This window comes from Mytilus galloprovincialis, chromosome 4 (assembly GCF_965363235.1).
Source record: "Mytilus galloprovincialis chromosome 4, xbMytGall1.hap1.1, whole genome shotgun sequence".
NCBI classification, from domain to species: Eukaryota; Metazoa; Mollusca; class Bivalvia; order Mytilida; family Mytilidae; genus Mytilus; species Mytilus galloprovincialis.
Genome location: NC_134841.1, coordinates 62,919,198 through 62,947,056, shown reverse-complemented (window position 1 = coordinate 62,947,056; position 27,859 = coordinate 62,919,198). Strand labels below are relative to the sequence as shown.

Sequence of the window (27,859 nt, the reverse complement as noted above, 5' to 3'; positions counted from 1 at the left end):
AAAAAATGAACGGGATCTATATTTTTGAATTTGCAGTCGTATTCTTATTTTTACATATTTTTTTTACGACATGGAACCCATGTTAGCTTTCTGTCTTATGTATAAGGGATACTGTAGTTTCACATGAATTTTAAAAGGATTATCCTCTTGCCATGAATGCGTTCATGATGATATGTTCTGTTTGTGATCAGAAATGTATTAGGCTCAATTCATTGATTCATTTCATTAGTGCTCTTCGATATAGTTTCAATAAATTGCAAGGCCGGTTGGTCGATTGATTTGTCTTACATAGTTTTTTTTTGGTTTGTTTGTTGGTGGTTTTTTTTTTTTTTTTTTTGTATTTAAAGATACTGATTTTATTTTTATAATTGCGTTGTAAATGATATGCTAAATTAAACGGATAATTCATGATGTTTCAGTTTTTGCTTGCTTTCTTTTGAATTTTTGTATCTTTAATCAACAATACAACACCATTACTACCATCAATTAGCATTTTTTTCCAAAAGGATTGGAATTCTAAAAAATAGAAACTATTTGATGGAAAAAAGAGCATACAAAATGTTGTGTACCATCAGCATATTCTGGTTTTAGGAATCTGTCAAACGGAGTGAACGATTTCCCCCAATGCGGATGGTCCAGATTATTACATGACCCATCAATAGTCCGATATTTCGCAGATGCATCACATTCAATATCACCGAAAGAACAAGGAAGTTTGATGAAGCTTGGGTCTGGGAGTTCTGATATGAACCGATCTATCTGTGCCCTGTCTGTTTCTGACCTGCAAAAATGAAATTAGATTTATGCTATAAAGAACCGGTTTAAACATTCTACTGTCTGTGTAGAGAACAAGAGGGGCATTTTGCTAAATGATCTCTTTTGGTTTAGTTCGTTACCGTAATTATTTTCTTTATTTCAATAATTGAAAAGATATCAAAATAAAAGGCAAGAAGAATATGACTCTCTAGCTCATAGGACAGCATGCCCTGCATAAGCACTTTCGTATTTTTATGCTCACTGAAACGCAAAATTTTGGTTAAAATTTTATTTAAATATCTGGAGGATTGATTGATTGTTGGTTGCTTAATGCCGCACTAGCAAATATCTGGAGGAAAAGACGTAACTGGACAAATGGAAAAAAAAGTTTTGTTTTTATTTAAATTTGTTTCGTTGGTCAAGTGTTCTAAGGAGTTCGTCACAGTGTATATTGTAGCTAATGAGGTTTTGACGCAAAAAAAAATAAGTAAAAAATTTAAAAGTTAAAACATTGTTTGCGCAGACATCAACACAAAAAAACCGTATATATGAACAGTAATATTCGTTACCGTTAACCACCTTAACAAGTAGTTGCATGCGTTGTCGTACTAAGGCCTCGTTATTCAAAGTTTCAGAAAACAAGACGAAGATGTTTCAAAGATCAGAAAAGCGTCCACACAATACAACTCATTTCTATCAAATTGCTGACAAAGTAAGCTCATCATAGATACCTGGTTTAAAATTTTGTACTCGAGACGTGTATTTCTTCTACAAAAAAACTCATTAATGACATTCGAATTAAAAACGTTACTATTACGAAGTTGAAAAGCATAAAGGACCTAAATTCTGAAAGGTTTTACCATACATAGCGAAGTTAATCTACTTCTTAGTATTTCGTACTGACTTCCGGGTTGGTGGTTCCCTCGGGGAGAAAACTCAACCAGCAGTGACATCGACCGAAGGGTTGCAACTAAACTAATTGTAAATACCATGCTTAAAATTTTGTACTCCCATATCGGGTTTAGAAGGCTTACTGCTTGGAAGTATTTAGGATATATTTTGTGTTGAAAATATTGTTAAGTTCTTCCAAATTATTTAAAGCGAATTAATTCCAAAAAATTTATATTTGGCACTGAATCTTTTAGTCACCTAGGAAAACAGGGGAAACATTGTACTACAGTGATGAATTTACGATAAAACTCGCACTTTACAACCCATTCCTGTCAATTGGCTGACCAAATATGAAGTACCTTCGCCGAAATACAGCCTGCTTGTTCTGATACGACGTTAATCAATCAACAATCAATCAATCAGTCAATGACCTGTACCTGAGAAAAGTGTGACGAAAACATATGTTGGACGAACGGACGGACAAGATGACAGTCAAGATGATTCTTTAGATTAGAGGTTTCACATATTAAAATATAATTATATTGATGGTAAAACACTGATTTAAATTCGTCGGTTTCTAATTCAGAAATCCATTAAATAAACACAAATGGTAGTTTGTCATTTGATAATTTTAACACTTACAATAATACTGTTGTACTTCGTTTGACTCGTTGTAATCTTTCCTCCGTTGTTGGGATGGTACTTTGCGTAGGAGTTGTTGCCATTTCTTTTTCAGATCTAGCTGTAGTCGTTGTTACTGGTTGTCTAGTGGAAAGATCGTATTCTCCTTTTGCATATTCTATCGCACGATGCACAATGTCACCATAGAAAAATCCTTGTTTGTATATAACAACTGATTCTTTTTGTGTAATAAGATGTGCTCCAAACATTGAAGTCATGTTACCGTCAGGTGTATCGATGCCTAAAAAAATGAGATGGTTTCATATCGTTTGTTTATCATGTTTGCATTTATATTGTATGGACATATTATTTCATCAATAACTATTCAGTAAAGATTTCTGAACCCAGCAGTAGCAACTATTGTGCAAAGACTTTTTAAAAATTGATTATGAAATAATTATTACTAGTAGTAATTTGAATAATTACAAAGTTCATACTAAGTTGTGGACTCTTCAGAGATAAACAAAGACATTTTAAATGCAGCCCAATAAAGGCAAAAGTAGTATACCGCTGAGGGGTGGGCAAGGGGTTTAACTGTTATGCTGTTATGGGGCAATTTGATTCTTTGTTATCTGTTATTCTGAAAATATATTTGCTGTTAGCTGTTATTGTCTTATTCATTGTTAGCTGTTATTGGACTATTAGGTTTTTTGTTATCTGTTATTGTGATAATGTATTTGCTGTTAACTGTTATTGAAAATTGGAATGTTAGCATTTGTTTTGACAGCCAATATTCGGTAAAAATTGAAGATTATTGAACATTAGGGTCTACCACTAGTAATATGGTGGTCCCGTATTCGGTGAAAGATTTCATAAACATATACCCATCACAGATCATCACATAAACATATTATTATTAACGGTTAGGTCCAGCATCTCCAGTATATCTTATGATTATCCTTTGTAATAAAATCCATTTTTTTATGACCATGTAGCTTGCTATTCAGTGTGAGCCAAGGCTCCGTGTTGAAAGCTGTATTTTGACCTACATGTACAATGGTTTACTTTTATAAATTGTTATTTGGATGGAAAGTTGTTTCATTGGCACTCATACCACATCTTCCTATATCTATATAGTATTTTTTTTTTGTATGGGGATATTGTTCCTCGTTTCCCGTACGTACACATTAAATTCGAACAATTCTTAATATGACAAAAAGGAAATATATGACCAGGGATATCTGATGAGGATGTCAATTAAGGAATAGGTCCTTACAACCATATAATAAAGTACACAGACTCAGATCTATGATTCTTTTCAAAACAGAACCAAATACATTGTACAATAAAAGTTCCAACCATGTCCTGGGTTCTGAAGCTGCACATAACTCATTACAAACAAAGATTTAGTTCGTTTTCAAGCCATTGTTCCACTACTTTACTATGTATTCTACTTACCAGTTCACTAAAAAAACTGATAATAAATTGTTTAAATATAGCCTTTGAAAATGGTGGAATAAATTACTTTTGGAGTTTCAAAATTAGTTCAAAGTACTTGATAAATTGCATGCTTATAATTGGTGCTTTTGATTTTTCTACCCTATATACCTCTGTGGTCATAGTCTTATTAAGAAAAATACCACACACCTCATGCATTGAACGTGCATTTAAAAAAAATCAGAATGCAAATATACACATTCAAACTCTTTCAGGTCATTTTTTAGTAATAACAAACAAAAGAACTATGTCAATTGGACCTGCTTTGATACCATAACTGCCCTTAAATTTTTTACAAAATATCATTCATGTTTGTCTGCTATGCAGTTTCAATATATGTAACGTCAAAATATCAGAATTCCAATGGGTACTAACTGTGCACCACTAATTGCAGACCTGTTTCTGTATTGTTATGAGTTACAATTAATGGAACCATTCAGCAACTGGAGGGATTGTGCTTGATTTTCATAAGATGGAGACTTAATCTTTCAATCAGTCCAGGAACTGACTTATTTTAATATTTCATTTACTGTTATCTGTTTTGTCCATTTTAATTCCTTGTTATCTGTTATAAGCCAACATCAATTTGCTGTTTTGCTGTTATTGGGACCCCCCTTGCCCCCCTCACCGCTGTTCAAAAGTCATAAATCGATTGAGAGTAAACAAACCCGGGTTACAAACTGAAACCGAGGGAAAAACATCAACTATAAGAGAAAACCAACGGAACAATAGTAACGCTGAAGTGCACGAAAAAAAAAACTCCAATGCAACATACATAGAACGAACTACTTGATAAAAACTGCAATTTTCCTGACTTGCTATTTTAAAGAAAAAATGGTGGGTTGAACCCGATTAAAACTTACAAGTTTGTTGTTTTTTGGTAATCAGGACGTCAGTTTTATGTTTTGAACAGTTTTATATTTAGTAATGTCGGGGCATGTTATCGCTTTCTTTGCGATTTTGATTTGCTAATGTTGAAGGTCATATTGCAATCTACATAGTTACTATCATATACTTCATTTTGGTCTCTGGTGGATTGTTTTCTCATTGGCAATCATCTTTTAATTTTACTACTATATTTGTTTTTGACGAAAAATCGTTTTTGACTTACAGAAATGTAGACACACAGATGTTTAACTGCATTCTTTGATTAGTTAAAATATGGGGATATGATATGAGATTCAACAAAATAAAAAGAGGACAACTACTTACACCTCACAATACGGTATTTAAAAATAACAAAAACTCATACCATATAGGTAGCTCAAAAAGGTCCCGAGGAAACGAAATGTCCCATAAAAAAAATTAAAAGAGAAAAACAGCTATTTTGACTGACCAATGGCAAACCCTGGGCTACAGAATCTTTGCTTAATACAGCTGTTTAAAGAATGCAATATTGTTGATATGAAAATTAAAAGATGTGGTAGGATTACAAATGAGACAACTATCCACCAGAGACAAAATGACGTAGATGTAATCAACTAAATAAACACATGTACTTCTCTTCAACCTTGGACAATAGTGAAACAGAACAACTTTAGAGCAAACTCTTAAAGTCGGTACTATATGTATTAGCACAAAAAACAACATCGAAATTGACAAAAGACAAACAAACAAATTTGAGTTTATTGTTTCGGTAGGTTACTGTTTAGTTGAGGCTTCACCACGATTCTTTTATACAGTCGAAAGAAGTTTAAGTACTAGAATATAAATTTACCTCTTTTTCTGGCATCTAAATTCCCTTCCATTATTAAGTTCTGCTCATTTTCTGAATCTATTTTAAGTAACTCGATTATATCAAGAGATGGTACTTTTAATGGCACAAATTTCGTTGGGTCTTGCAATGAGTGTCTGACCGGACCAAATGTCACTGTTCTCCGGATGCCATCTTTCTCATCCAATATTATTCCATCGGATAAAGTAAGTGCAAGAATGGTCATGAAAACGGATTTCCTACAAACATTTTTGATAGAAATATAAAATAAACTTATTTTTTTGAAATTACTTAAAACGATAAGTTTGCTGCAAGAAATAGATTGTTCCCGTGAAGTCTGAGTTTTATTAAACTATTTGCATTACTTTTCTCCCCAATAATATATGTGTATTTATACTTGATATTTTGTTTTTTCAACCTTCAAATGTCACAAAGAAGTAAACATAAGCAACATTTCTTTTAGGAGCAAGATGTTTTTAGGGATATATCTCAGCGTCAATCCAGTGTACAACTGTTACTCTGTGCTCATAAAATATAGATAAAAAGAGCAAATTCACATTACTACATTTAGTAACACATTGAACATCTTAATAAAAAACCATAAACATATTTATAACAAATCAGATTTACTGTAATACTGGGTTTAAGAAAAAAAATAATAAAGGTAACAGTAGTTCGAAATGCATAAATCCATTGAGAAAAAAACAAATCCGGGTTACAAACTAAAACTGAGAAAAACGCATCAAATATAAGAGATTTAAGACACAACAGAAACAACACAACATTAAAATGTAACGCACACAGAAACGAACTATAATATAACAATGGCCATTTTACCTGACTTGGTACAGGACATTTTAAGAAAAAGATGGTGGGTTTAACCTGGTTTTGTGGCATGCAAAACCTCCCGCTTTAATGGCAATGTTAAATATAACATTAAAATGACAACATTACATGACAGGACTACAATACAAATAAATTTGAGAACATATTGGACAGAGAAACACACGACTAATAGCTAACAAAAGGTATAAGGATTAAAATTTGATACGCCAGACGTGTGCTACGTCCACACAAAACTTATCAGTGACGCTCAGATGAAAAAAGTTTCAAAGCCAAAACAAGTACAAAATTTCCAGATAATTGTGACCAATACGGATATGGTTTTCTGCCTGGGATAAGAACATTCTTATTATTTAGAATAATTCATACTTTTGCAAACAGTAAAATTTATAAAATGACTATGTAATAGATTTACATGATACCTTCGGAGTGGTGACTAACTACAGAATAAAAACGGATACATTACATAAAACAACCCTAAATACCAGCACATAAAAATACACAACCGAGTTAGCCAAAGCCAGTTCAACGGACAAAGTGGCGTCACATTTGAATTTCTAAAACGATTTCCCAAAAATAAGATAGAATTAGGATAGAATTTAAGATTAGTGATAACTCCCGAATTAAAACTTTTATTTATATTTTCTTTCTTTTAAATAAAGATAGAAAATATTATTGCACTAATATAACGGTGTTTCTAAGTTCTGTAAATTTTGGATATGTCAAAAATATAAGTAAATTGTACGTTATATGTATAAAGAAGTGATTGATCGCTCTGATATTTGGGCGACCAAATGCAAAATTATCGGTTGCCATCAATAGGCGTCACCATTAAAGTTCATACTGCTTGCCGTCTCGGAGCAACTGAGTTCAGCCTCGGTTTCGATTAGTTCGCATTTATTTAGTTCCGTTGATTTGAGGGTATTGAAAGTCGTCTGGTGTGTTCATTTGGTCACCTCCTACTTCACATAATAATGTCAAACGTCTTAATTTCCCATTCTTTATTGTCTACTGTTTTCCTTTTAATTTTCATGTTTTTATATAAAATTCCATTTGACGTTTTGAAAGCAAACATGCCCTCAAAAAACTTTTTTTAATGTGTACAACGATTTTGTAAATGTCTTACAATATCATCTTTAATCTGTATGTTTTTATTACTTTTATTGTACACTAAACACTTAATTTGGTCAGAAACCACCTTTGTAGACATAATGTAAAGGAACTTTTAACATAATAAAATACTAAAATGAAAACTGATTAACAATCTGAAAGACTACAAGTTCAACAGAAATTTTGAACATGAAAGTTTGAAATAGCCATATTCGGTCGTTTCCACATAAAATATCACAAGAAGCTCATTTTCATGAAAATCTATTTTGTATAAACAATGGCAGGCGTACAAATTTTATTTTCCAAATAAAAAAAATTGCAAGAATAAGAAAGGGCTTGCTTTTTTTTTAAAGACGCTCAGATGTTTTACAAATTTTTGTTGTCATTCCCTTCCGTGTTGCTCACCCAGTTGAATAATTCGCAATCATAATCCCTCGCAATCAATTCGGAATTTACAGTATTAAAAAAGGACCTTATTCTTAATAGCTGATATCCCAATTATTTGGCAATCAGTTTGAAAAGGTATTCTTAGGCACATGATGTACTTATATTTAATTGTTTAAACCAGATATTGCACAACTATTTTATATAATTCACTAAGAAACTCTATATTCGTGAGAAGTTCAAGCTAAAAATCAAAATTGTACATACATATTTTTTCTCATTATATTTTGTTTGCTCCTTCTTAGTTTTGCTTTTTGATTTGACGTATTTTCTTTATTTTTTTTATTTTTTTCATTTTTTTCATATTTTTTTTGCAGAAAAGTTAAAATCAATTATCTTTTGATGTTTACAATTGTACACTCAAAAACCCTAATAAAATACCCAAAGAAAAGAAGATCCCTTTGAATCAAGCACCCTTTCAGAACAACAAATCAGTCAGAAAATTAATAAAACTTCTTATAAAAAATCATAATGATCTTGATATTAATATCATTTAAAACCTCTAAAAAAACAGAACTTACCACGTGAACATGTTTTATGTAGAACCGTTTGGACCCTTTAAACACTATTTTGATATTCAAGAAAAATAAACTGCGACCAAATTTATACTTATTTATTTATAAACTGCAACGTCAGGAAATATCTCAGGCAGCACCAAATTAATTAATGCATTCTTGAAAGGTTCGGGTGACACCCTGTTTAAGTCACTTGTCTAAGAACCAATTCATTGGTTCATCAACTACTGATTATACCCTATTACTAATTTAGTTTTGAGTTCCTTAGTTATTAAATTCATATATAAGTATATTTAAAGTCATATTTCAAAAAGGGATAAATGCACACGTAATTATAAAAAAAAATATTAAACCTTTGAAGTCAGAACTGCATTAATGGTCGTTAACTGTAACATTACGGACGATAGTTTTCTTTTATCCTTAACTTTTCATTTTACATACATTTGTGTTCCTCGAATAGTTTTATATCTAAAAAAAGCATACAATATGCCATTACTGCAACATTATGATTAAGATACGCAGCTTCTTACTTCAAACTTTAGTATAGCATATCTATAATGTTCAATCAAGCTTTTTCTGTAATGAAAACGGTAAATATGCTAGATATACTTATTTAAAGTGTGATGAAATAGATACTGATGCAACATTTCTACTTTACAACAATTATTATTGTGCAGGCAATGAAGATTATCGACAGGTTGTAGATATTCCTATAGGTACCAATTTCACCCCATTAATATCAGATTTGTTCCTGTTTTGTTTTAAGTAAATATAAAAAAATAGTCTGCATAACATTTAATCGATAAATCCAACAAAATGTACCAAGATCTAGTTGATATTTTTTTTTCTTTAAATCGTAAAAAAATCTCGAGTTATGCTGTCGAAAATTACCCAAAGGAATAACCATATTTTTCGGCACCAGGTGCGCATTTGACAATCAAATTCAGTGATACTCGAGGCCAACATATTTAAACTCGAAAGCTTTCTTAGAACTATGAAGAGCAATAAACAAAAAAGGACAAAAAATATGGCCAAAGCTGGCCAAGAAATCACAGCTTTGCATGAAGGAGATATATTTCTTAACTTTGAAAATCCGTATTTTCATGCCAGTACCGAAGTACTGAGCTGGTGATCCCCTCGGGGACTATCAGCAGAGGCATCGACCCAGTGGTAGTAATTACATAGCCCGTAACATTTTTTTTTTCGCACCAGATGCGCATTTCAACATTTAACGTCTCTTCAGTGCTGCCCGAGTCCAAAATATGTGTAAATCCCATGTAAACTCAATACTAAAAATCACGACAAAAAGATACGATTTTTCGTTCCTGGTTAATATTCTTTTTATAAGACGATGACGTTTCTTCGGCTACTTTTTACAGTGTTTATCCGAACTCGTTCGCTCTGCCCATGGTGTAGTGACGTTATGTATTATAATAAACGTGATATGTACATTACTGGTAAATCATCAATAGAAGAATGTCGTTACCAACAATAATTTATAACCTTCGCTCATTGTAGATTTGGTTCGGAAGTTTGGTTGTTTCTGTAGAAATCTAATGGGATATGTCTGTAAATGTAAATACTTTCCTTGTAAAATTATCGATCCTTTGAATAAACTTATCAATTTAAAAATTCTTTGAATAATGATATCATCCGTACTCACATTGATTTTCTAATCTTATTTTAGTGAACATTCTAAAGAAAGTACCAAAAGAAGAGAACGACGGATTTGGGTTTTTCTAAAATCTTTATTTTTTGTGGATGATGTAGGGGTATATGTGTATTTTCCAGTTGTGCTGTGATTTCTGAGTTCTTTCATGTAACTTTTTCTAGATATTCATTTGAAGTGACTCTGTGGTTATGTAAAACCACATACTTTGAACGGCAAAATTATTTCATTTATTGATATTACTTTTACTTAAGGATCTTGACATACTATGAATGACAAAACTATTTTATTCAATAAGACTACTTTTTCTGTTTAGTCTGTTTTTTATGATATACATTTGACGTGAAACTGTACTTATGTATCCCGTCATACTTTGAACCACACCATTGTTTTATTTATTATTATTACTTTTACTGTTAAATCTGGTTTTTGTTATATCTACTTTACGTGAGTCTGCATTTATGTATGCCGTCATACGACAAAATTATTTGTATGTCTACCTGTGCGAATTTCAAACGCGCAATTTTACACCAGTAATGAAAACCTTCTATCATTTATGGGTAGACTTTACATAGATAAATTCAGCCGTATTTGACGTGAAACTGTACTTATGTATCCCGTCATACTTTGAACCACACCATTATTTTATTTATTATTTTTACTGTAAGTCTGTTTTTTGTTATATCTACTTTACGTGAGTCTGCATTTATGTATGCCGTCATACGACAAAATTATTTTTATGTCTACCTGTGCGAATTTCAAACGCGCAATTTTACACCAGTAATGAAAACCTTCTATCATTTATGGTAGACTTTACATAGATAAATTCAGCCGTATAAGAAAAGCAAAATGAGAATGTTAAATTTGATGTATGCCTTTTTGTGCTACTTTGTTACATTTGTTGTTTATGTAGTGATATTAAGATGATAACACAATATTGACTGTTGTACCCCTATTTTTGACATTTTTACTCTTTGAGTATGTTTGTTTTGTTCATGCATCGTTGACAATGTAATGGAATTTGATGCGACTGTCATACAAGTGAGAGGTTTAGCTAGCTATAAAACCAGGTTCAATCCACCATTTTCTACATTAGAAAATGCCTGTACCAAGTCAGGAATATGACAGTTGTTATCCATTCGTTTGATGTGCTTGGACTTTTGATTTTGCCTTTTGATTTTTGATTTTCCTTTTCGAATTTTCCTCGGAGTTCAGTATTTTTGTGTTTTTACTTTTTATGTAACTTTGATTACTTTTAACATTTTAATTTAGCAAAAAAAACATGGCCGACCAAATTTGAATACATGGAAAGGTTAAGTAAATCAATAAAATAAAATTAAGCATCAAAAGTAGACATGCAAGAACACAATTCAACAGAAATATTATTACATGGTCTCCACATTGTTTGGAATGATCTTAAACAATACGAGTGAAGTAACTTTATAACGTTACTGTGCTTATAGTTTTGTGCGTTTCATCGTTAAAAGACTAATCAGTTGCGTTCTAAACACAGAAAATTAATTGAATGCAAAATTGGTCAGTGAGTGAAGTCTTTCGCTGAATTGATTAAGATCCTTTTTAATATTTAAAGAATCTGTATTTTTCATAGAGATCATGTTTTCTAAAACATTTAAGGTGGAATAAATGATAGGTAGTGATTCGTTCATTCTGTATGAAATTTAGCGATACATTATTTTCTTCATTTCCTTCTATTGGCTTAAATGGCACAATGAGATTTGTACCTTTGAATGAACGTTTCCCGGATATAAAATTAAAAATGAATGATGTATTTTCTTGATGCAATTATATATATAAATAATTGCCCATCATTTGAATAAATCGAGTAATTTATAACGAATGAGGGTGACAAAGCAGACTGCAGTAATTTGTTTCATTTAAATTGATTTTTGATGAAAATCAAAAACTGTCCATTAATTTATTTGGTAAGAGTACAAATTTCATAGCATTTAAGCATATATATAAAAAGTAAGTATTCCTGTCCTGTATTTTACATCGATGAAAGGAGAAGAACGAGAACAAATTTAATTATAAAAAAAGCGGTTTCGTTTCAAATATAAAGCACTATGTTTCTATCAAGCGGTCTAGTAGACAAAGCCTGCTATATAACTCATTTTGTTTGTTAGAGGAACAAATAATTGATAAAGATGGAATCTTTATAACGCTATAAAAGTATTTAAAAACTTTTCAAATCCTGGGTAAATTTGAAATTATCAATGACGGCAATATGTTAGAGATTTCAGTAACAGCTTGCTTTTGCATTATCGGTTCGTTTTTTCTTCGTTGGTGCTGCGCAGTTTACCATTATATAAATAGGGATATCGTATCAAAACTGTAAGAGTTTTTAATTGCATTTTAGAATTAAGAATAAGATTATGCATATTTTATTGTGTATATTAATGATCTTGTTGTTATTTTTTATTTTCATTTTGTTATGTTGTGTCACACACTATAAATATGTAGTTTTATGGCAATAAACATTTGAATTGAATTGAATTGAATTGAACAAAAATTTACTACACCCTGCTGAGGTCCTATGTCTTCGTGGAAGATTTATTTTGGTACTTATTTAAAGTTCCAGGATGTGACTGATATTTTCTAAAAACATTTTAATGTATTTTGTAAAGAAACGTGTTAAAATATATCACTTAATCCATTAAAAAATTACTCGTGAATTAATTCATCGCTTCCTTAACATATATATATATATATATATTATTATTCATATTTTTACATCTGTAAATAATGATAATCAAAGTATAAGAAAACGTCATATGCTTAAAAAATAATGGGAAATAGTGTATGTATACAAATCCGGCATAAGTATAGGCAACGGGCCAATATCAAAAGCTTTGCAGACAAATAATAATAATGAATCTACTGAGGATGTAATGTAATAATTCGTTAAAGTGCAATTAAGAAGGTATTTATATTCAACATTTAAAAATATACAGAATATCTTAACTTGTTCGAGATTCCATTCGAAATGAGCAATTATGTTATTGATCAGTTGCAACAAAGCCTCTATGAATATATTTTCAATATTTTTTTTCGTGGATATCTTTTTCTCAATGGAAATATCTATTTTAATTTCAAAATGAGCACACTTCAATACCATTTCCCATTGTTTGCTTAGGGCAGTTTTTGATGAATAATTGATTAGGTCAAAGTTATTTCAATTTTTACTAGAAGCACAGCTAATGAAAGACAACAGTAGTTATCGTTTGTTCGAATAATTTAAATCCATTTTGAATATACTATACGCAGTAAGAACCTGTCCAAAGTCAAGAACCTCTGACCTTTGTTAGTCTTGTGTGTTTTTTTTTTAATTTGGTATATCTATATTTTTTTAGCTGAGTATGACGTACGTTATCGTTACACTAGTTTACATTTTTCAGCGGCCAGCGGGCCTTTCGCGATGTGATGAAGACACATTGGCGGTCTTCGACTATTTTCTGCTCTTAAGTCGGGTTGTTGTCTCTTTGCCACTTTCCTCATTTCTATTCTCAATGTTATGCAAGATGGGAAAACTACCCTAGGATCGCATTAACAGAGAAACAAACCTGTGATGTTGACAGGTTTAGCTTCTGCTGTTATGCATGCATCACTTTCAATGCAAATCAGTCAGAATGTCAAGGGAATATGACACAATCGATAAAATTGACAGATCAGACGACTAAGACCGTGAAAACATATGGCTCTCATCAGTTGAAAGTCGGACACATTGTTGCAGTGAACAACTAAGTCACGGCGACAGTAACACTTGTAAAGTGCCAATCTAAGTTGCATCGTTAATATCAAATTCAGTGGAATATATGAGATGAAAACACCCACTGAAATGAAGGTTATTGAGTGACAAGGCGTTAACAATAAATCTGAACGTGAAACTAAAGAAGTTTTCGTGATGTCTTTTCTTTTTATCTGTGTAAATTCAGTAGGATTTCTGCTCCATTTGTAAGTATTGCGTTCGTTTCGTGGAACATGGGAACATAAAATTAAACTTTGCATTGTATTTAGCAATTGAACATTATTAGCATGCCGAAAAGTCATATTGTAATGTTTATGTGTGTATTTCTTTTTCCTGAATGTTCTTGCATTTATTTGTACTGTAGTCCTGTCATGTAATGTTGACTTTAGTGTTATATTTAACATTGCGACAAAAGGGCGATGTTTGGATAGTCGAAAAAACCAGGCTCAACACACCATTTTTTTCTGAAAATATCCTTTACCAATTGAGGAAAATGGCCATTATTATATTATAGTTCGTTTTTGTTTGTGTTATATTTTAGTGGTTCTGTTGTGTCGTAGTTCTCCTCTTATATTTGATGTGTTTTCCCCCAGTTTTAGTTTGTTACCCGGATTTGTTTTTTTCTAATCGATTTATGAATTTCGAACAGCGGTAACCTATTTTATTAGGCAAAACCATATTTTAAATTTGAGTTATATTTCTTTGTACATTGTAAGTTGAATTAATTTTAGAACAACCCCATACGGCAATTTCAACTAAAACAATTCATAAATAGTTTCTTCACATTAAGGTTTACACAGATATGCATCATTTGTAACTTGAATATCTAGTTATGTTCTTATTCGGAAAGTCAACCGAGCATAGACCATTTAATATATAAATAAGGCAACAGTAATATACCGCAAAATATCTTGACTGGGCATACACTTTTTATTAGTCTTCCAAATAGTAACATTGATTCTTTGTGTGCATTTGTCAATTTTCCTAAACCTCTCACTTGTATGACAGTCGCATCAAATTCCATTATATTGACAACGTTGTGTGAACAAAACAAAAAAGCATAATACGTAAAAATGTCAAAAATAGGGGTTACACCAGTCAACACTGTTCTTCAATCTAATCACTACAACAAATTTGTAAAAAAGAAGCACAAAAAAACTCACATTGTAATCAGTTATTTTAAAGAATTTTCGGTCCTCAATGCTCTTCAATTTCGTACTTCATTTTGCCTTTTAAACATTTTTGATTCGAGCGTCATTGATGAGTCTTTTGTAGACGAAACGCGCGTCTGGCGTATAAGTGTATAGCGTATACGGCAGTTTGATACATTACACAAACCTCGAAAACTAGTGTCATCTAGCAAAGCGTTATATTTGAGTTGTAATTTAGCCAAGCGGCATATTTAAATTTTAATTGTAGCCAATCGGGATATACATATATATTTCAAGTCAAACAAGCTCATGACAAGGTTTACATACTTCTTCAATGATAACTTCAAAACCAGCATTATATAAATATACTCATCCTAAATACAAGAATTGAAATCTTATATTTGCGCCGGCGCGCGTTTCGTCTGCAAATGACTCATCAGTGACGCTCGAATAAAAAAATGTTAAAGTGGCCAACTACAGTAAGAAGATGATGTGCATTGAGGACCAAATATTCCTAAAAGTTTAGACAAATTCAGGTGACTTAATCTAGTCTATGACACGAAAACAGAATCAAGATAGGCAGAAAAAATTGTCAGAATTTGTACATTAACTATCATTTAAATATAAACCAGGTTAGGGGAATGGTTGTCCGATCACAATTCTGTTTTACATTACCATACTCTTTATGTGCTTGTGCAAGTTACGAGCCTGTACTTCAGTTGTTGTCGTTGATTCGTGTCTGCCATATTTGTTTTTCGTAAAATCAAGTACCAAGTCAGGAGTATGACAGTTGTTATCAAATAGTTCGTTTTGACGTATGTTGACGTTTGAGAGATTTAGCTAGCCATAAAACCAAGTTCAACCCACCATGTTTTCTTGAAATGTTCTGTACCAAGTCAGGAATATGGCAGTAGCTATCAAATTGTTCGTTTCTGTATATGTAATGGTTTTGTTTTTGTTGCACTGTTGTTCCTTATCTCAACTTATGGTTGATGTTTTAACCTCGATTTAGTTTACAACCCGGATTTGTTTTCTTTCAATCGATTTATGACAGCAGTATACTACTGTTACCTTTATATGTCTCATTACTTTTAACCAAATCTCTCTACTTATATACATTTATCTGATCAAACAGACTCATCTATATAAACTATAAAACATTTACTATAATATTGATAAATATGAATCTCTTATAATGCAGTTCATTTCAATATAGAATACTGGCTATTCATCAATATATAGAATGTATGGACTACAATCATTATGAATATTAAGTTTTTGTTGCTATAACTCAGAGGAATTTAGCTTCCGACGGGTAATAAAACATGCAAAACAGGGCGTCCGATGGTATGTTTGAGAAGTACAATAATCAGCTTTCTCCAGTCAGAATGGGGACATTAAATTTGATGCCTTGTGTAAAGAGTATATAACTCTCTTTTGGCAATAACTACACGTGCAACAACTTGTAAGAGGTCCGTATGTGGAATGTCGCAAGGCACCAATTATCTCTTCTATCTAGTTTACCCTCATTTTCAGTTGGCAGTAAAACTTTCACTAACGTTCGTCCCGGATGGCAATTACTATAGTACATAACCTAATGAATTGATTGTTGATTTGTCATCAACCTGAACATGCATGCAATGCTGACCACTGTTTTGTTGAACAACCGACAATTTGTTCATGAATCCTTTTTTGTAACACTTTATGTGTCTGAAAGTTGATAATAAATACTAAGGACTTAAAAAAAACATATAGAGTAAAGACAAACAGTCCGCAGAACACTACAAAGAAAAATAAGATTGAACAACATTAATTAAACCAGAAAAGGACTTGATCTCGGTCGTTTTAAAGAAACTAGTTGGAGTTCTTGTATCTTACAATGTATACTGACTGTACACCGTAACAATGAAAGTCAATGAATAATTATCATTATCATCTTTTCTCCAAAGTGACATAAAAAAATCAAATTACAGTTTCATAATTGAGACAGTTGATTTTATTTTTAAATCGCTGGTTAAGTAATATTCCTAAAAAGAAACTAAATATACTGTTACACGAAAGCTACAGAATTGTTATAAAATTACTAAGCATTCAAAAAGAAAAAAAATAATGTCCCTCTGGTATCTTTCGTCCCTCTTTTGACACATCACAAAAGTAAACGGTATGTTACATAAATTAGTATATTAAGCACTATGAAATAAGGTTAAGACTTAAACATACAATTTGACTTATATAAAATTCTGAAACATTAAGACTGACATATAATTACTCAAATTAATTAAGTATCATTCTTTTAATCAAAAAACGGAACACCTTTTCACTCAACAAGTTACTCTTCATAGTTAAACATTTTTTAGGGTTTCTGTCATATCTTTCTGTCTGTTTCAAATAAATCTGTCAGGTCACAATCTAATAAACCTAACAAGAAAATAAACCCATCATAAATACTAGGATTGTAATATTGTATTTTCGCATGACACGCGTTTCGTCTACAAAAGACATCAGTGTCGCTCGAACAAAAAGAAGTTCAAATGCCCAAATAAGGTACGAAATTGAAGAGCATTGCGTACCAAAATATGCTAAATGTTTTGCTTAATACAGCTAAGGTAATCTATTCCTGAGGTAGAAAAGCCTTAGTATTCAAAACATGTAAAGTTTTGTAAACAGTTAATTTATAGTTATGACAATATCAACGATTATTCATGTCAACACAGAAGTGCTTACTACTGGGCTGGTGATACCCCCGGGAAATTAGAATTCCCAAGTTACATTTCCTTGCAAACAACACGTGTTCCTAAAATAATGTTTGTCACTTTCGTTCTTGACTAAACGATTGAAAAGTTAAAAGATAGGGTTTAAATAAAACAGATACAATTGTCAATGGTCAGCTCTGCCTGTTGTAGATACCCAAATGATTTCAGTATTTTGATACTTTTAAAGCATCACATCCACAAATTGTGACATTTTAGCATTACTCATTTAAAATCATAAACTTATAGTTGACAAAAAAAAACTGATTAAAACTAACAAAAGATCAAAATAAAATTAACAAAAGATCAAGTGTTTAACTTTACGATACATTTTTAGAAGGTTTATCTCATTCTACTGTTTACTTGATGAAGAATCTAATGGCCGTCGTGGTGATCACCACCGTAGTGACAACAGCCGCCGCCATAGTGGCACGTGCTTTTGTATCTGAAATCGTATCCTTCACATGGTTTCCCACATTCATTGGGTGGAGGATTATCACATGATCTGTATTGTTGTCTGGTACAACAGTTACTACAACAACTATCTTTCCAATCGCTCCATCCACCATTTTTAGGGAAACAGATATCTGGAAGATCCGAGCAATTCACTAACGGATTACTGAAAATATATATGAAAAGTTACTGATTTCTAAATAAAGAAATTTACTAAATAATATCTATTTGACGTTGCTCCTTTCTTATACATCTGTCATTGTGTTATTAATAGTAAATTTATGCATTAACGTGTGTCGTGTTTGTTTTTGTTGTTGGCATATTTGGTTGTGTTTATAGTGATTAAAATTATAACGCCAAGGTGACTGCTGTACCACGTTTGTTTACTTTTTTCTTATTATGCCTGGTTTTTTTAACATTGTTATCAACATAATTAAATTTTATGCGACTGTCATACTAGTGAGATATTTAGCTAGCTATAAAAGCAGATTAAACTTTTTTTACATCAGAAAATGTCTGAACCAAGTCTGGAGTATGACAATTGTTATCAATTCGTTTAATGTGTTTGAGCTTTCTGGAAATTCGGGGTTTTTTGTAATTTTACTCTCTAATTTGCTATATGCTTGTGATTGATCCCAAATTTGGAAGCCTAGTTTAAAAGAACGACTCAGACTTATCAATATGTTTGCAAAAAGATTGATTTTTATACCGAAAAAAAAGAGAATGATCATTGCTTGAATAGTAATACTTGATAATTTCAAATTTAAGGAACGTCATAACGAGATCAAAATTACTTGAGCTGTACTGTGTGCGTATTTTTTCTTTGTATGTTTGTCTGTTTGTTTGTTCAGTTTTATGATTGATTTGGGAGGCCGTCTTGTATGTTATTTGTAAGCACAAACACGATAGACGAACTAACCTTTCTGAAGGTTCTAAAAACACATCTCGTGGTATCTGTTCAATATTTGTATTTGCACATATTATCTTTGCCATTGTTATTGGACGGAAACCTTCAAGTTCTTGTGGTGTAAATGGATGTGGATTTAGTGGAGTATTCCCCTCATAGAAGAATCTATCGCCATATTTAAGGGCTCTAAACTGTAAAGCTAGAATACATGTAAATGTTGGTCCTAATCTGCTGCCTGGCAAGGGTTCTTCCGATATACCTCCAGGAAACAATTCTATATCACAAGTGTACCTATAAGATGAGGTCATATATATATATATGTATATGCATATGTTGGTTGTTCATTGTTAACAACAAAAAGAAGATATGATATCAATGAAAAAGTGGTAGACAGTCAAATGAAATGGCTTTGTAGAAAAGCTTGCATGAAGATGCTCAAAGGTGAAAAGTATTTTGAAAAAAAAACTTAAATTACCCATAACTTTGGTATGACAAACTACAAAATCTTCAAAATCCAAAGCCAACAGAGCTAAGTCTGCAGTTATTTGATTGGAGCTTACACTAAGGTATAATGTTTAGCATCTTATAAAACTTTGTTACTCTATCAGGCAAAATTGATATTAGGAAAAAATGTCTATTTTTCAGGTCCTCTTTGATATATAGTTCTTCAACTATTTAGGTCATTTTCCTTTCATGGATTTCAAATATTCGGCTTTAAACGTTCTTGGTGAAGGTAAATCGATTATGACGCATGAGAGTAATAACGTTTTTGTTTTCACTTTTTATAACTTATTGTACAAATTGTGTGTGTTCGACATATTTTTTTCTATTTAAATACAAAACTTTACAATTGATACCCTTATAAGGCTTGTTTTTTGTTTTGTTTTTTTAGTTTTCATACTTTTATAACTACACATGTTTGGGTTACTTACGCATAAGCTCTGCCCAGCTTTGCCGCGGCTGCCGCACTGTGATAAAAAAGACCCCCTTCTTCACCAGCGTTAAAGTTCTCATTTTGTACTGTTTTATTTGTGCACCAATGTAGCCACGTAGTATATGACGGAAGTCCATGATCTCGACCTCGCTGAATGTTGAAAGCTGCCAAATCCCCGCCATTTCCTGCTATAGTTTCAAACAGTTTCCAAGTGACTTCTCTCGTCATCTTCTCGTCAATTGATTGTGCTTTCGTTTCATACATACCTCGCATACAACGTTCTATTCCACTCGGTTCGTATAATAAATCAGGTTTGTTCAAATGCACGTGAAGATCAAAATCATTGCTGGGAAAGGTAAAGTTATCCTTTATTAAACTATGTCCCATTCTATATGCTGCCGTTGAAAATGAATTCCGGATCATTGGCCGCACGGTTGGGTCATAGTCAGTGAAATGTCCATCACATAATGGTACCAAACCAAATTGTTCACGGATTTCTTCACTTAACAGTTTGGGTAAAAATTCATTATAGGTTATATGTTGAATTTCAGCCGCAACGTAGCGTCTAGTTTCCTCGAAAATTTGTTGTCCAGTCCAGTTATAACATTCTGGACTATTTTTGAAATGCTGGGCGATTCGATTGTGTTCTCTGACCCAAATGGTGTGTAGGGAACTGAGAGCGGGTTGTGTATTGGCCCTCACATCACCTGTATCGTAGAGAAAACATATTTTTAAAAGCTACAGGAAACAGTATTTTATTTTTCTCAATATAATTGTTTTCTGGTACGCGATCAGGTTCTATGTTCTTGGATTTAACCAGAAATACTCCACCAAAAATATCAATACAGAAATGATAACTTTAGATTAGAAAATAAAAGAAAATTTACCTTTGCATTATACATTTTATTCTATAAATTCAAAATAAAATTGCACGCAGAATGCCGAATGCAAAATTAAACTTGTAGTTTTATAATTATTTGTTTTTATTGCCTTGATAAAATTGAGAATGGAAATGGGGAATGTGCCAAAGAGACAACAACCCGACCATAGAAAAAAACAACAGCAGAAGGTCACCAACAGGTCTTCAATGTAGCGAGAAATTCCCGCTATACAGAGCATTGATAACAAATAATGAATCTTAGGACTTAATTTCAATTCCCATTTCGATGGACTTCTTTTCATATGCTGAAAATGAAACATAGAAAATACATGAAAACAAATGTGACCTGCATCACTTATCGACCGACAACAGCTGAATTACAACTTAGAACAAACTTAATAAGAATAGACCGTAGTTAAACATAATTGTTAGCGTTCGACCTTACCATAGCATTGGGAGGTAGTGAAACACAAACTGTAAAAACAGATTTGCATTCTCTTTATGTATCAAGATGTCACAAGGCACTAAACAAATAATTTAAAAACTCAAAGTACCGATTAATGGGTATGTGTAGTAACTGAAAGCTGTAGTTTAAATTACATTTCATTAAAAGATAAAACATATGTTCCTAGAGTAAATAATTAATGAGTAAACATACAACGGAATTACGTTTAATGAAGTATTTAGTAGTCAGAGAAAATTAATTGTACTTGAGCATTTGATTTTGCCATTTGATTAGGTCTTTCATTTTTAAATATTCCTCGAAATTCGGTATCAGTACCTTAAATGACCTTGTGCAATACTAGTATATCAGTACATAGTATCGACAGGATCGATGAAGGGTATTCATGATTAAAATGAAACTGAATATGCACACCGTAATAAATGGAAAAGGAATATCACCAAAAAAGAAAAAGTAAAATAGGGAACAAAACAAAATACAAACTCACGCAACAACAAACATATCCGACTATAGGATATAATGCACTGGAGAGTATATTATACGTTGTGAAAACTGAATTATTTAAATATAAAAAAAGCTTTAATTAAAAATACTGTTCGAACATAGTGATTGACTGTACATGTACGACATATAACCTTATGTTAAAATCTTCGAAAGCAAACATATACTATATAGACGCAATGTCTTTCGTACTCATCCAATTGTTTTGAAAACATTCGAAAGTCGAATAAAAAAATGCACAGAACTTTGAGGTATATGTCTACAAAAAAAATCCATATCCGTTTATACTTTTGAAAACAAGCTTTATTTTGACTATTCCTATTGAATACATTGTCGATTGACTGACATCGTCCTGCATGCTCTTTTAAAGAAATGATTGGGTTTGAACCAAATCTCACGATTCCAGTCCAACCATCTCCTACGTACTAAATTCTTTCTATGATTCTTAGGTGATCCCCAAAACTCATTTATATACAAAACATACAATTTTTTATAATTCCTTAAAACTATTGATTCCTGGTTACAAGAGGCCATTTTTCGTATTTCTCTGATCCTTCACAATTTTAAGTACTTCCTCGCGTCTAATAATATGGGTATAAATAATGTCAAAGTGTTTGTAAAGTTTGCCTTTTAAAGATATAGATAGGCTAAATTTTGTTGAAAAGCACTATGGAAAAATGGCGGTAAAATTTTAATATTTTTTTTAATCTAAGTGACAGATGCTTCAGTATAACTTTATAAAGCTTTTAAGTTGTTTTCTATGTGTATTGAATATGTTTGAATGCAATAATGACCAAATTGAAAAAAAAAATGATTTTCAACTCATTGCCGAATTCTTGTACAGAATGGTACTTAAATTGTACACATGTGTTGCGAAATTTAAGATCAGTTCTGATGTCCTTGGGACATGCATACAAACGTATTTTTCGTTAAAATACTAAAATGTAAAACAACAAAAATACCGGACTCCAATGAAAATTAAAATCTGTAGATCCCTGATTAAAACCTACCTGCTCTAAAACATGTTTTATCTGCATCCGTTGTACAACTAAGAGTATCAGAGTTATCAAGAGGCAGCTTATCATCTGTCGAAACTAACATCATTCCTGTAATCACAAAAATGTTTCATATCAGATACACTATTGCATCCTCAAACATAGACTGTAATTATTGAAATGGTCTATACATGTTGAAGTGAATTCTAAACAGCATCCTCAAAAAATAAACTTATGAAGATGCACGCATCAATTAACGTTGTATTGCAAACAGTTACTTATTAACTAGATTGATTGATTATTTTTTGCTGAAAAGAAAATTTTTCACGCATATTTTGAACGAGAAAAATCAAAAACAAGTACTGTAGATAGGTCATTCAATATTGGTCGACTTGGATCTAGAGCCAGAAAATTGGAAAAGCAATGGGAAAGGAGGATATTTACAAATTCCACAAAGATATAGTGACTCCCCCTCGTTGGTAAGGGTTGTACTGCCGGTCGGAAGAAAACACAGATAACCAAATTTCTATACCCCGTTGATATTATTTCTTATCCTTTCTAATGCTAGCTTTACTGAGAAATTCTGATAGAAGATCACCGACGAAAAAGGGATAACAAACGTAACATATTTACACAAATCTTCCGGAGACCAAAGAGGAAATTTAAATATGACTTGAATAATATTCGTATCAATTAGAATAATGATCGTTTTAGGAATTAACGCAAACTTCGGCACAACAGCAATGAATCAAATTCGGAGATTTTTTTTATATATCTGCAACAAGTGACATTCAAATTACAAAAAAAATCACCATAAATGATTCATTCCAAACGTTGCCATATATTTTATTTCACGTTTCTTAATTAACATAAGTACACGTATATGTATCGTCTTACGGTACATACCTAGTAAACATCGGTAAAGTATTTTTGCTCATTATGTTTTTTTAAAAAATCAAACAGCAATATTTAACGAGTTGAACGAATGAACAAATTATGTGAGAAAACACCAAACTCTGTCCCCTACTTACCTTACTTAGGAATTTGACTTTATAGAGATGTTTTTCGAAACATTTATGTTGTTTTTACTCTTTTTTGAAGATTAGTAACAACTTGTCCTTAATAATTCTAAGAAAAATTGAAAACGCTTTCATGGTGACATTTTGGTAGACACTCTTTCAATGCATCGATATTCGATACTAATCGATAAAAATATTATTTAAAGCATCGAATATTTTTTTTTTATTTGGAATTTATCATGTTGGCTTTATCCTCCGATCTAAAATGCAAAACACATTATTTTTTGTTGTTTTCTATAACCAACACCGGAATTACTAACGTAAAACATTGGTTATTTTTTTTTTGTGACGGGCGACCTCTAAGGTTCTTATGCTCAATATTTTTTTGTTTAATGCTATATAAATGAGATAATTGTCCGAATAAATGCCGTTCAGATGTAATAAAATAGGAGGCATGTTATATTTTCTGACTAAATGAAAAGTTTTGCACATTTTTAATCAATGTTGATAATTTCTTTTTATAAAAAGTTTTTAAAACGTTGTTGTGACAGTGTACTTTAGGCTAGGTTTTTGGAAATGATGTCGATGTTTTTACGGGATTCGCTCATTTACATTAGATTTCTTTGCTTTCATAGAATTTTCCAAACTTGTTTTACAAAAGGATATGCGCTATCGTCAATTTGAGAATATAATATTCTCGCTATAAATGCATTCTAAACTGTTGTGCCTTAAGGGAGTGATATCTTTTCTTGGTGTCTACAATCAAAAATGACTTCTTTCAACGCCTACTCGGTCCAAAAATTGCGTTATTTAACTTTTAGACACATGTCACCCAAAAGCCCTTACGCTCCTCTTCCCAATGGTGTAGCAATATTATATTTTACATACCTATAAGTACCCGAAAAAAGAAGGAATACTCAAAGAACATCATTATGATGTTACCCGTCTACACGAAAAATACAAGATTTTTCTTGTTAGGATTAGGTAAACAGATTGACAAAACTGAATAAAAACCGATAAATTATCTGTAACTTAATTTTTGTAGTGCTTAAAATGTTTTTTACACATAATAACACTTGATCTTTCCTATATTTTTTCTTGTTTAAGGCCTTTTTAAGTGTCGGGTACGTGAAATCTGAAAACGTCACCAACATTGTGCGTAATGTTTAAACATTAAAAATGAAGCAAAAATCTAAACCTGTAAAAATATTAATATTCATAAGTTATAATCTTATACATGTGTTATTTAAAATGAAAATTCATATTAGTAATCGGCATTCCTGCATCAAATTTTGCTAACTTACGTTCTCAGTTATTTACAATCCAAGATGGCGAAAGACACACATGTCATCTTAAAATTTATTTCAGCATGGATAAAAGATTTAGAAAAATCTGAATACTTCCTCAAGGGGACTTGTTGTTACTATAATCCCTGGTTGAAAACAAAATACTAATAATGATGGCACTCAAGTTAGTAAAAAAATACCAACAGGACAAGATAAAACATAATCAAAGGTGTATAATGAAGTTTGACAGACAGTTATTTACAAACGGAAACGGAATGATTTACAGAATATTTACTACCGTAATTTAATTATAAAAGGTCTACTATGTGTCTTGTCGTGTGTACTATGTCATTTTTTGTGCGGTTCGTACACTGTTCGCTAGGGTAACACTATTCTAAGAAATCTCTGTTTCTCAAATGCATTATATACGCCGCTTAAAAATGCTTTAAAAATAAATCTGTATGTTTTAAAGTTAATTATACTTTACCATTATCAGTAGGGTCTTTTAATGCATTTAATTCTTCAACAGTAGAACCATATACACCAGAACCATCGATATAATGTGTCAGTTCATTAATCTGCTCCCGATAACCTGCAATATAGACATGTATAGTCAGTCACTACTAGTTTTAAGATAGTACTTCTAAGTAGGAATTTTCTCTGTAATCACTTTTTCATTATTTAGTCTTCAATGACTGTTTTGCTCGATGTAACTTTTTTTTAAACTCCCTATGTGTAGAAATGTTGAAGTACAATATCTCCTTCTCAGGCTAAAAAAGAGCTTTTGATAGTTATCAAAGGACCAGGCTTATGATTAAATTGGAAGTCGATGAATACTGAAGCAAGCATCGAGGGATTGCTAATTAGATATAGGAAGATGTGGTGTGAGTGCTAATGAGACAACTCTCCATCCAAATAACAATTTATAAAAGTAAACCATTATAAATCAATGCACGGCCTTCAACACGGAGCATTGGCTCACACCGAACAACAAGCTATAAAGGGCTCCAAATTTACTAGCACGGTTGATTAAAAGTTTGCCATTGTTGACAAATGTTCAAAAGGATTTGTTATTTGTAGTGATGACAGGTGTTACAGCGTACTGTGTATTACTGTTGTTGACAATTTTAACGAAAACTGTAAATTCAGAAATTTGCGAGGTTTCTATAAATACGAATAATGCAGCTTGGTTAGTTTCGCTAAAATAAGAACTCGCATTTTAAAACTTCATACATATATAACTAGATTTATCTCACTTGACTGGGCGGGGTTTAAGAAGTTCGCTTAATTAAGACGAGTCAATCTATAGACAGGCGTTTTGGGATAAACTTTTCAATGAAGTGTCTAGTTATTCGTCCTATTCATATATTCAGTTCTTTTGTATATGCGTTTGATAAAACTGATAGGTGATTAGAATTCAATAATAATTATAACGACAATCAACCTTATCCCACACATATTCAAATAGACTGCCCATATGCAGATTAAAACATATGTTCCGCCCGATCAGTTGAGATAACATTAGTTATATATGTATGTAGATATGTCTAACTTCGCAATAATAAATTTCGCATTTTTTGTCTATTCTTCAAAAATCGGAATAATAACTTACGCAATAGTTTCTGAATTTACAGTGGAATGTTAATTTAAAAAAAAATGTTGATTGGTAGGGAGTATGATGTCATAGTATTGACAGATTTGGGACACGTTTATTACTGTTGATTTGTTCTGTAAGCCTGTTTACATGTTTTTTTTTAGGAATTTATACCCTTTGAAAGAAAACAAATTTTGAAAAAACATTTGTAGAGAGTGTTGCTTATTAGCCAATGAGTATTTGAAGACAGATCTAGATTTATTGTTTACATCAGGAAACATCATTATTGGATGAATTACTAAGATGATAAGGTGTCAAGCCATTTTTTTTATATCCGGCTGTAAATATTTTAAAAGCTTTCTTACATTTTTGGAAGTTCAATAGACGTATTTACTCTTGTATGCAAATGTGTCCACCATTACACAGGTTCCCTTACACTTTGACATCACAATTAAAAACAAATGAAGTCACAATCAAAAAGCGATTGTTGCTTGGCGTTAGAATGTTATTCGATATATATGTATGTATGTATCAGTTCTAAAATATATATTTCCCCTCTCGTGGGTTAATATTCCGGATTAAAATTAATTTAGAAACTTACCTAAATTGCAACCAAGGTCACATGCCGCTACAGATCGAACAAAATTCATGCATCTCCTATTAGTTCCTAGTATATTCCGATGGTAAGGGTCGTCACCAGGTATAGTGAACGTAAAACAATCTGAATTGTTGGGTCTACAATGCATGATGGTTATAATGATTACTTTCAAGACTATTTTGTAGAATCTTCTACAAATTTATTTCGTTTTTTTCTTCTTCTTCGAAAGATTAACAGGTAAACTAATAGTATTGAAATGATGCAAATTTCTTTAGTAAGCTGTTATCACAGAGATCTGTCTTGCCTTTTTTGTAATTTTAATCAGGCAAATATTGCAATTGGAATAGCAATACTATAACATGTAAGTTATGAAAATATTCAAAGTCAACGAATCATGACTAAAGATTCATAGCTGATCAATATCTATGTAAATTATATGTGCCAATGTTCACACTGCATACTAAATACCATTGACTAATCAATAAGTCGTTCATTTAAACAA

General features: G+C 31.8%; 1 protein-coding gene across 1 annotated transcript; it reads right to left on the bottom strand.

Moving 5' to 3' along the window:
- Positions 1 to 16,956: 16,956 nt before the first annotated feature.
- LOC143072664 (peroxidasin homolog) lies at positions 16,957 to 27,491 on the bottom strand. Its single transcript, XM_076247713.1, has 6 exons — positions 27,361 to 27,491; positions 25,653 to 25,757; positions 22,876 to 22,971; positions 20,020 to 20,728; positions 19,100 to 19,378; positions 16,957 to 18,346 (listed from the first exon to the last, which is right to left on the bottom strand). The coding sequence occupies exons 1-6, from the start codon at positions 27,407 to 27,409 to the stop codon at positions 18,103 to 18,105; spliced, it is 1,482 nt and encodes a 493-aa protein (XP_076103828.1). The 5' UTR covers positions 27,410 to 27,491; the 3' UTR covers positions 16,957 to 18,102.
- Between the last annotated feature and the right edge of the window lie 368 nt (positions 27,492 to 27,859).